General features: G+C 36.8%; 1 protein-coding gene across 1 annotated transcript; it reads left to right on the forward strand.

The window, feature by feature from the left end:
• Nucleotides 1–1,273: 1,273 nt before the first annotated feature.
• On the forward strand, nucleotides 1,274–11,114 carry LOC137400142 (B9 domain-containing protein 2-like). The gene is made up of 5 exons (XM_068086458.1): nucleotides 1,274–1,360; nucleotides 8,142–8,240; nucleotides 8,525–8,650; nucleotides 10,283–10,472; nucleotides 10,745–11,114. The coding sequence occupies exons 2-5, from the start codon at nucleotides 8,153–8,155 to the stop codon at nucleotides 10,866–10,868; spliced, it is 528 nt and encodes a 175-aa protein (XP_067942559.1). The 5' UTR covers nucleotides 1,274–1,360; nucleotides 8,142–8,152; the 3' UTR covers nucleotides 10,869–11,114.
• The last annotated feature ends 1,281 nt before the right edge of the window (nucleotides 11,115–12,395 follow it).

Consider the following 12,395-nt stretch of genomic DNA (forward strand, 5'->3'; position numbering starts at 1 on the left):
TTACATAATGAACTTATGTACATGTATTCACAAAATAACGTTTAAGCATTTATCTGATTTTGATGAAATTTAATTTGGCAAGTAATAAGTTAGTTTTCAAATAACGTTATTAAACCAACAGTTGTAGTTAACAAACTAACCAGAACTAACAAAAATCGCCTTTAGTGTTCGTAATCTTTTATTTTGCTAATAACAAAAAGCCTTTAATTGCACGCATATTATCAAATAAAAGAAAAACTGTAAAAGTATCTTTATGCAAGATAGTAATGAACAATTCATGTTTAGTTTGAGATTAATTGTGTGAAAATTAAGATAAATTTACATGAGAGCATGACTTCAAATAAATGATGCAGGGTAGTTCATACGAAAATAAATTGATTAATACTATATACAAGGGTTCAGGTCTGAAGACTAGATTCACTATGAGTATTGGTTGTGACAAAATCGATTGCTAATTAGTAATTGGATGATTATAATATGGTCTGTATCATCTGTCTGCATAAGTATCACTGATGTTTACTTCTATGGTTCATCTGCAGCCCATCTGCAGTGGACTAATTCTGTTTTGAATTGAGTCAGCCGCTTTCATCAATGATATACTGCGCCCCAGTTGAGGGGGCTGTATATCATTGCTTTTATGTACAAAATCTAGCAGATGTTGATTGATGTGATGATTAAAAAATTTTTTTTTTCTTAGAATAATGTGTAATTGCTGCATCTGATAGGTAACGGTTTACTGTTTCGTCCCCATCCAGGCATGTGCACGCTGGTGTAAATGTTAAATTGAGTTTGGATAAGTGATATTGTAAGGCTGTGGGGCCTGTGAAGAGCCTGGTTAAAATCGATATTTGTCTCTTTGGTAATATAAGTGGAATAGGGTTTTTCTTCAGTTGATCTGTTTCTAGGTCATATCGCCCTTAGCTTTTGTTGGTAGTGTGGATATCATAGTCATTTAATTATAAATTAACAATTGATCTTGCCACAATCAATACTCATAGAGATTCTATTCTTCAGATATGAACCCTTGTATGTACATGTAGTATCAATCAATTTGTTTTTGTGTAAAATATCCCTCGTTGCTTATTTGAAGTCATCCTCTCATGAACATTATTTGAATTTTGACACAAATAAACTCAAACTAAAAATAAACTGTTTACTATTATCTTGCACTTGAGACATTTTTACAGTTTTTATTTTATAATATATTTGCAAATAAAAGTTTTTGTTATTTTGTTGTCAACAAAATCAAAGATTACTAACTAGTAGTGTGGAGGTTACAACAAACGCTCTTCATGTTGTTTACATCTCTACGGAGAGTTTTCCCCGTTTTCCATATTCCAAATGTTGGTGTGAGCTAGACGTAAGTGTTAATATCAATTAGAGTTGTTCTACTGACCTGTGCGTTACGGAATTACAGCTATGCTGCTGTTTTCTTTGTACATATGTTAAATTTTTAAACTTGAAATAGTTAATTTCCTTCCAGTGGCACGTTTCAAAGCCTTCCATAGGCGAATTTGTATTATACAACATTCTGATAGTTCATTATCAATGTTACCTAACCTTTTTTTAAACCTAATGCTTTTTGTATACTTTACGTAATACTCAACACATTTTATTTTTAGTAGGTTCACGCATCATTCTATTCACTATAGTTTTTCATGGCTGTTACAGTGTTATGTGTGAGTGTGAATAAATTGTGTTATGCATAACTCATCCGAATTCACACACAACATCACTGTTGAATTTGCTTGTCATATTATTTTATTTTGACTACGTTTAGTTTGTGTACTTTTGCTTAGCTTGTGGGAGCTAATTTTATTATTATTAATTCAAGTACAAGTGAACGTGGTTAGCTATTGTAAGCAATACTGCTATTTACCAGTAAAAGTTACTTCTTTATTCTATAAGTCAAGCAATTGAGATACGCAACTAACAAAATTCTAAACAATAATATTAATGACAAAAGGGTAAAATAGCTAATGGAAGTTACATCCTTACTCGAACGGTCGTCCGTGTTTGCTTGGCTCGGTCCGTGTGGCTGCGAGTTTCGATAGTCAGATGAGAGTCATGGCAGTCCTTATATGAAGAGAGATAGGTAGTTGAGATAGTGGTGTAGAAGAGGCTCAGCTGATGAAGGAAAACGAGGCTCCATAGGCAGGAGAGAGAGAGAGGCTCCTCAGCAGGCAGAGGGGAGAGCGTTTAAGGATGTTCTCAGGAAGAGAGAAAGATGGAGTTAGAGCTGGGAATAGAGATGCTGACTCATTGGAACTGTTCTCTTTTATAGATCTCTGGGATGTGGGATGGTTAGCCTGCGGGGGTAGGTTGAGTGTTAAGGTTCAATGTTTTCTGTCAGTCGTATGAAGATATATTGTTTGCGTAAGTCTTCAGCTGGTGCACGTGATGTCAGCGTGTAGGGTGGAGCTTGTGACTTACTCCTGGTATCTAGGTCATGTTTGACAGTGGTGGCAGATCTATATGTGTGCACTCATTTTATTCGTCTCTAATGTTTCTCTGGTGGTTTTCTGGTGAAGGTGGTTGGTAGGTTTAATTGCTTCCACTTCCCTTTGTTGGTTTCCGCAGGCGGTGCTGATGCAGTTTCCATAACTGATTTCTTCCTATTCGGAAGTTTCTAATTTTCTTTTGACGTTTTCAATTATTGGAGCTTTTGACATCTTTTAGACGTCTTGCTGCTTGTACGCATTATATGCTTATCATGTGGTCTGGTTGCATTCCTTATTGGTATATTGTTTTTGCAGTATTTTCATACAACAACAGAACTCGATAGGTTTAGTTAGACAAACATTGCTTGGCCATTGCATACATTTTTTTAGTGATGCAAAATCTCACTGCACTCGTTGCAATAAATAGATTGAACTTTTTTACTCAGTTTAATCTCACAATTGTCTCAGCTTGTCTTGAATTTTTACGAAGCTGTACATCAAGTCTTTTGTAGTCACAGGTTTTTCCCACATTATTATTTTTTATGTATGGGAAGAACCTAGAGTTATCTTCATTAGTACTCACAAAATAAAGCAATTTCTAGTTCTAGTGTATTAGCAAGTTAGAATAAATATTAGTTTAAATAAAGCATGCATAGTTACTAACAAACATTGTTTATCTCCGCATAATGCAAATATTAATTAATTAGTTACAGCGTGTTCTCATTCCCAATTGATTAAAAGCATTTACGATTGTTCTGGTTTCTAGTATGAGTTACAGACTTTATGATTTAGTAATATGTCGAGGTAATATTTATGTTTTATGACCTTGGCTACGCTGATGCAAGAGGCCGGCCCCATGTTTATTATTGTAGGTAATGAAAATGTACAATCGCATAGACAACGAATACGCATAGTATCTATACAATATCATTAACATCCCCTTTTTCATCAAGTGGAGTTGTACTAACGAAATGAGTTTGTGAGTATAGAATTGAAGAATGTCCAATAAAAGTATATAATGTCTTGTGGTATGGCTGCTCTTGATCACTTGGACTGCCGCACTACCTAGGTGTAGGCCCGTGGAGTGCGGGTTAGCTGTCATCAAGGACCAGTGGGCCTCCACCAGCCTGTGCTGGTACATGGGTGTCTAGTTGTGAGAAATAACAAAGTCTTTTAATCTGCTTGAGAGTTTGGGTTCTCTAGCTGGTTGTGTTCTAGTGCGTGGTACTGGCATAACTTCTACTGTGTTATTTGGGCATAACTTCTACTGTGTTATTTGTGGCATCAGATGCTGGTACACATGTCACTACTGGCTCCTCATTTGTAGCAGAGATCAACTCATCTGGTATGGGTGCCATGATGGCTGGTACCTCAGAACTAGTAGGGGCTGGTTTGAGGTCTACTCTACATTATTTCTACGAACTTTGGCATCTGTATTTTCATTCCAGACAGTGTATGATCAGTCTGATAGCTGGTCTAGTATCTTTTCATGACACCTTTTGGAGACCTTGAGGTTCTACAGTAGAACTGGATCACCAAAGTTTAAGGTTCGCAGGTCTTTGGCTTCTTTGTCGTAACTTGTTTGGGTAACTAACTTCTTTTTTTGTTTCTCTTGGAGCACTGTCTCATTTTCTCCCTGTTGTCATTGTCAAATCCTGTTGGTAGTATAGAACTTGTGAATCCGCCCAGCATCCTCTCAACTAGCTATGTTGACACAGTTGCTTTTGGTGTGTTCCTGTACTTGAGCAGTGCCAGGTAAGGGTCTTGAGATCTTCTCATCAGCCTCTTAACTATTCTGACTGCTGATTCAACCTTGCCATTCGATTGTTGATGACCCGGAGAACTGATTGTGTGGATAGACACCCACTCTCAGCTAAAAGAGGCAAACTCTGCTGACGTAAATTGAGGTCTATTGTCTGATTGAACCTGATGTAGTATTCTATATCTGGAGAAGGTCTTTTTATATGCTTTTATCATTGTGAGTGGGTCAGATTTGTTTAGATTAGGGGGTTCTTAATCAGTGGCAAATTTCTCACCAGTGGGAAATTTGAGGATTTGAAGTGGGAAATTCTCAAGCTTCGGATTGAAAATATTGATTACGCGCATTTCAAGGATATAGTTGTTGTACTGTATTTTCACTACATACATTGTGCAGATACATGCTTGTATTGAGGGTACAACTGTATTAATACGGAAACCAAGCTTTGTGATGTATCAAGCAGCTTATTGGATAATTAGTCTGCATTGCATCAGCTATGTATCACTACCACACTACTGAGGCATCACACAAACATACACCAAATCAGTGGACGTCTAACTTTCCAAGGATGTATGTACACTAACACTAGTCTTGGCAATATTTACTTGCATTGAATACATACGTAGTGTAAGATTGAGAATATTTACCCGAAATCTATAATCACACTTTAAAAAAAAATGTTTACCCATTAGATTACAAAATAACCAAACTAGAAGAATCATCACAGCCATAAAAAGTGAAATCACCAACCACTAGGATGCTGCCTCTATGACAAGCACTTGTGTTTTTTTACTAAATGCATGCTTATTTTTAACAACTATGAATCATATACTGCCTCTTATAAAAGAAGTCAGTACAGATACTGTGAACTAGTCAGTATTTTTATTCTAAGGAGCAACAACCATCAATATGCTTGCTCATGGCTTTATGCCTTTATTGTCACAATTAGCTTGAAATTTGAACCACATTTATACTTTAATACTTTCTGGACAAGAACGCTTTACTATTTACTACTACCATTTTACTGTATGACCAGGAAAAGGCGCCAACAAGGTGCATAAATACATTATTATGTTTTACTTCAATGTATGTTTTTACTGTGATTTTTTATCAAACTATCATGTTTCATTCAAGCATACTACAAGCTCTACAAGAACTTGTGTAATGACATTACGTGACATTACACAGCTTCATGATATCACTGAATAGCTTTGCCATACTTTTGCTTGTCCTCTGATTTATTATAATCAACGCTTTAGTTTGTCAACCTGAACTTCACAAGTGTCTTATGATTTGACTCTAGAACCATCAAACAGCTGCAGATAGGTGTTGTCAAGTTTGAGACTCGGTTCTGCATGAGGCTCCAGTGTCTAGCTGATATTTAATCACTTTCTTTTTACTTCCGCTTTTAGTTTCAAACTGATATTTAATCAGTTTTTATTGATACTAGTAACTTTTTATGTTGTTCTGTTACCTTGATCACCATTATCGATTCATCTGATTCTCATTCGTTGTCTCTTTCGTTGTCTTCTTCTGCTAACTGATGCACAGCTTTAGACCTACATGGCTTTTCATAGTGATTATAATTATTACATCCATGACATACCTTGCCATATGCCGGACATCTTCTGGGGGCATGGTTTGTTCCACAATTTCCACATTGTGCTCTTGCAATGGAGTTACTGGATTATGATCTCAAAGTTCGTCTATTGGACTGTTGGGTTCTGATCTGATAGCTGCTCTGTTCCACTACATGTATTGCCTCCTCAGGGTTGATTAGTTTGAAGTCATTGCTAGACGGTTCACAAAGCTTGCATTGCTTGATTGCAGTGGCTAAATATAGATCATCGATTTCTAATAAGCCGCGCTTTGTACGCTCGTCATTGGTGCCCAATAACAGAGCTTTTAGCATGAAATCATCAAACATATCCTCAAGTTTTCCTTTTTTAGTTACTTCGTGGGAACTTGTCACAAAGTCATTGATATGTCTTATTCCCCAAGGTCAACTAGCTAGCAGAAATGACCTACTTACACAATTGTTGTTTTTTGCCTAGAGTGACCCATTCTCCTAATATGACATGGCTTGCTATATCTTCTTGCGTGCTAGTCAGTTGATTAAATAGTTTGTAAGAAACAAGTCAACCTCTCATTCCTACACAACTTAAGGATTTATCAGTCATCAATGGATTGGTCTCTTTGCTTCAATGATAACAGTTGATGGCGTTTCACAACTTTGTTGGAAGTTTTCTGACAAAACCCCTCAAATACTAGCACATCCTTTAGAACATCTTTAGATTTTCTAGTTTCATATTTGAATGTTTTGAGTATGTCCACACCTCGTGGCCCAATGCATCTTAGAAGCAGAGCTACCTTGACTTTATCATCTTTACCTCTGAATCTTACCATTGCATAAGTAGGTCGCCTCCATCTTCGATTGGCTTAGGGGTAAATCCATTCCTCGACTCATGATTATAGATAATTCCGGTTCTCTGAGTGTTCATGAATATTTTCCTCACTCATAGGGCACCATGTTCATGTATCTAGTATGAGTTACACACTTTATGATTTAGTGATATGTCGAGATAATATTTATGTTTTATGACCGTCGCCACTCTGCTGCAAGAGACCGGCCCCGTGTTTATTATTGTAAGGAATGAAAATGTACGATCGCATAGACAACGAATACGCATAGTATTTTTATAATATCAACAGCAATAGATCATAAAACTTGCTACAAACTTTAGCTAATCATAGTACATGTTTTTGTTCAAAACAGTCGCTGTAATCATTATTTTTAATAAAAATGATTATAGATCATACATATTTGTAGCTGCTGTGGCTCTCATTGGTTTGTCTATTGCTAATGTATCTTTAATACGAACTCTATAATATCTGATAGAGTTTTCCACTTAGTATTAGCCTCAACATTTCAGCAAAACCTTATTTATTATTTTACTAGCTGTGCTACCCGGCATTGCCCGGGTATTAAAAATCAGCTTATAAACAATGGGAGGTAATGAAACTTGCCTGCCACTTGCTATTAGCCTGGGACATTGTCAATGGGTAATTTGAGTAAGCTTACTAATAAGAGCTACCAGCTTCTCATCACATTACACCATAACTTTGCGTCATGACCAAAAGTGGTAGCTATTTGCTCCCATATAGCGACATATATTGCCTAATAAATTCATCAAAGTAGAGGGTCCGAGATCTTCTGCCATATGGATTTTTTATTCCAAGCTGAACAACACACATACGACCAACATTGAGAAATATATATCTATATGGATAAGCTTGGTATAAAGGTGACCTATGACTTGCACGGAACCAAGCTGAACAACACACATACGACCAACATTGAGAAATATATATCTATATGGATAAGCTTGGTATAAAGGTGACCTATGACTTGCACGGAACCAACAGTCTTTTCAAGTTTTAAATCACAATTCTGATTATTAGTCTGCTTTTTATGTTGTAAACTAAGTAACAAGCTCACTAGGGTGATGCTTTGGTTTTAGAATACAAACAAGTATTTCTCACTGATAGATGTTAGCGCATAGTTGTTTGTCTAAACTCAAGTATACTTCATTAATGTTTTTAACATTTGTTGTTTTTTCATCTCCTATAATAACCTACAACAAACTTTTTATGTTAAAGTCCAAAGTCCCCATAAAAGTCTCTTTTACGGGGACTCTACAATAAGAGCAATGTGACTAAATCACAGTTGATTTTGCTACAAAGTTGGCCAAATAAATGAAAATATATCAGTCATTGAAGGCCATCTATACTTGAATTTATTTAAGTATCAATAGTAATATGATACATTAGCATTGATAAAATCAAACTATAGTCTGTGTGCTTATATTACACTATGTTCTGGTGATCTCAGTGCTGGTTAGTATATTGTAAGGCATACACAAGTATATTGTGTTTTGCAGAAATATAGTCAATGGCAGAAGTACACATAATAGGCCAAGTTCAAGGGGCGACAGGTTTTCCAGAACATAGCCTTTTCTGTAAATGGGGAATACATGCCGGTGAGCATTGCTTGATTTCCAAAGAGATCTTCCTACAAACGTTTTTCTTTGATGAAATGCTGATACAAAATATCTGTTGATAGCCAAGCAAGATTTCAGATCACATGTGATTTGGGCACTGGTGAAGTGCTATTAGTTATAGTTGGTATCAAGTAGGTTAGTGTCTTTTTGTAAGTATTAGATTCAAGATAGTGACTCAATGCTAACATATATGGCTAGTTACTCGGACATATTACCCCTATCTACACTTTGGTAATGTTTTACATTTGGGATTAACTTTAAAGGTGGCGCATGGAGAATTATAAATGGCCAGAGACACGGACAAACTCAGGTTGATCTTCCACAAAATGAGGCAATGGCAGCCTGGTCTCATCCTATCGACATCCATTATGTAACCAAAGGTCTTCAAGGTTTGTCAGGCAATTGCAATGGAAAATTCGCCTGTTCAGGCGAATTTTAAGTTGAAAGCCATGGATGAGTGTATACTGGTGGTTAAAATTAATTGCATAATGCCCATAATAAGAACTATCTATGGCCATAATAAGAACTATCTATGGCCATAATAAGAACTATCTATGGCCATAATAAGAACTATCTATGTAGATCTTAAAGTTTGTCCGTCTGTTCAGTTATAGTGATTAAAATCTAGCAAATATTCGATCTCGTAACCACCCAGTCGGCGGACCAGCGATCTAATCCACTACACTATGATAGCCAAGCTGTCAATGACTGTTAGCACGTTCATGAAGCTCTTGGGGTCATTAAATAGCACGGTTGACATTTACGCGTAACGTAATGTTACGCAAACACAAATTGTTTTAGTAAAGGTAAGCTTACCATTACTGGTGTACCGGGTAAGTTACTCAAATTATTTTGGGTAATTGTTGTATTACCCAAGCAATGGCGGGCATTGTGTTAGTTATATATATTTTTTTCAAAGTTGGTCGTCATTGTATACATCCAGCTATAACTATTAAGTTCTTGGAATTAAAAATCCAAGATCTGATGGATTTGAACTCACAGAGATTAGTGCCACAAGTTTAGAATCCAGGCACTCTACCACTGAGCCATGTAACGCATCATGATCTAATTATCATATATCCTATAATAGTGCTTGCAAAGGCTAATTATTTTAGCAATGCGCCTGTGCGTTGCGATGCCCTGTTAGAAAATATTTTAGGACCTAACTATATGCAACATGATGCGTCTTCCTCTTTTTCGTTATGGCTCATTTGTTCGGCCCCAAGATATCAACAATAATTTATCTCGAATTTACAATTTGACGATTTGTATACTAATTATATACGTCATTAAAATTGTACGTTGCTCGCCATGGCGATTTCAGCGTTATGGTAACCATTTTTGAACTTCTATTTCCAGTTTTTCGTAAGGTTCAATTGTTATATCGCGGTCAAAGCCAATTTTTTGCATGCGAACAATTGCATTATAACATTATTTTCATAGGAAGAGCCTCAACATTCTCTCTCCATTCGGTCAGACAAACACAGTACGATATCTCATTTTTTACATTTGTGCCAGTATCGAGAGGTACTAGTATCATCATATTCAAAGTTTCGATGGATAGCTTCTGGTGTAACAGTAACCTTTTTTATACATACATGCTTCTATGCAAGAATTGTTATTATTCATTTAACATATTCAGAAATTTTTTTTTTTTTTTCTTAGTTCATACAAATTGTATCATTACCAAATCATATTTTATTGTAATCGTAGCAAAAATAGACCTAATTTAGCCATTACTTAATACATATTTCACATTTACATCTAAACCCTTTTTTATTTTTTTATTTATTTGACAAAACATTTTCCCCTTCTACGACTTCTACGCCGGGTACATGTCAAAATTAGGATTCTCAAACCAAACTTTAGCCCTCGACTTATGTCAAGTCGATTTGTACGCTGGAATTTTAGGTATATACTCGATGAATGATTGTCATTTTTCATAGTACTTTATACCCTCACTAAGCTGTTTCCTGATGCTAAATCGCAATAAATAGTGATTTCGAGCTGATGTTTGTCAGGTTGGCCCAAAGTGCATGTGCAAGTGTGGCACCAAGATGCTTTTGGCAGGAATGAGCTGTACGGATATGGATTTGTACACATACCAACTTCTCCAGGAATGCATGACATTGAGTGCCCCACGTGGAGGCCAGCCGGCTCATGGAGTGAACACGTGACACAGCATTTCGTTGGCGGTGGTCCTCAACTCAGGTAGGCTATTTTGAATCGGTGTGTCTGGCCTAACGCAAACTCATTGGCTCTTGAATCCATGTCCCTTATTGATTGCCAGTCATATTACGTTTTAGCAAGCCAGATGGCGCCAATGTTCATGCCTCTCATGTGCTTGCTTTATTTCACCTGAGGGTTGGATATTATTGTTGGAACTAAATTATTGCAATGATATCATCTCTTGGAGAGCAATTTGTTCATTGGTGGCCACATCACATTTGTTGCTACCAGTTTTGCTTTACTGAACTTTGTAGAAATCCAGACCTTGTATACTCTGGGGCGGATAGATATAATCTAAAGACTGTCGCTATGGGAACAGTACATTTACACATCAGTGTCATCACTAGGAACTTTGACAGATACGGCGTAGAATGCTGAGGAATTATTAAACTACATAGATCTGTTTGTTTTTATACATAATGTATCTCTAGCGACTAGTTTAGAATTGGCTTATGCAGAATTGCCAAATCATTCTTGTTTAAATTCTTCTTGTACTTCGGACATTGTTTTCTATAAAGGCAATGACTCGGACATTGTTTTCTATAAAGGCAATGACATAGTTATTACCCGACATAAAGTTTCACTCCTTGATAAAGACAATAACATATCTACAGTATTCGAGCATTTATACAGTACATATCTATCTGTATTGGCATTCCGTAAACAGCATAGCAATCAGTTTCCTTATTGAACAATCCCGACAGAGCAAACAAAAATAAGAATACTCAAATACAGTAGATGTGTCCTAACAAGCACCCTGTTTGCCCGAATTGCTTCATTGTCAGATAGCACTTGCCTCTATCTCTGTCTTTGCCGTTTTAATCAAAAAATGATGTGCACCATATGAATGAAAACCAATTGGTTCCACCAACTAGTAAGATCATAGTTAATGCAGGAGTGACTAACACTTGTTCAGGTACAAGCTCATGAAATCAGTGGCGAATCTCTATGTGGCGAATTTATATGTACAGTATGCTGTACAACTACATTCTACATTACAACTACAACTGTACACTACATACACTAGTGACATGTACATCTACATGGTGTCTATTTCCATGATGCTTGTTTTTGTCACAAAAAATTAGCAACCGTTTGCTATGACACGCATTTGCTATGAAAACCCAGTCTTTCAAGCACAATAATCTTTAACTTACGTAGACATGAGAAAGTCATAAATAACACCATAGAGCTAAATCTTGAAAATAAGACATTGGTTGAGAGAGTTTATGTTGATTCTCTAGCACTGTGAGCATAAACTACTAAAATAAACCAAATTATCTAGTCTTTGTTATTATTTATTATTTAATAATCTAAATTATCTCTATGATAACCTAGACCGTGACATACTCCTCTAAGCCTAACCTAGACCGTGACATACTCCTCTAAGCCTAACCTAGACCGTGACATACTCCTCTAAGCCTAACCTAGACCGTGACATACTCCTCTAAGCCTAACCTAGACCGTGACATACTCCTCTAAGCCTAACCTAGACCGTGACATACTCCTCTAAGCCTAACCTAGACCGTGACATACTCCTCTAAGCCTAACCTAGACCGTGACATACTCCTCTAAGCCTAACCTAGACCGTGACATACTCCTCTAAGCCTAACCTAGACCGTGACATACTCCTCTAAGCCTAACCTAGACCGTGACATACTCCTCTAAGCCTAACCTAGACCGTGACATACTCCTCTAAGCCTAACCTAGACCGTGACATACTCTTCTAAGCCTAACCTAGACCGTGACATACTCCTCTAAGCCTAACCTAGACCGTGACATACTCCTCTAAGCCTAACCTAGACCGTGACATACTCCTCTAAGCCTAACCTAGACCGTGACATACTCCTCTAAGCCTAACCTAGACCGTGACATACTCCTCTAAGCCTAACCTAGACCGTGACA

This window comes from Watersipora subatra, chromosome 7 (assembly GCF_963576615.1).
Source record: "Watersipora subatra chromosome 7, tzWatSuba1.1, whole genome shotgun sequence".
Taxonomy (NCBI): domain Eukaryota; kingdom Metazoa; phylum Bryozoa; class Gymnolaemata; order Cheilostomatida; family Watersiporidae; genus Watersipora; species Watersipora subatra.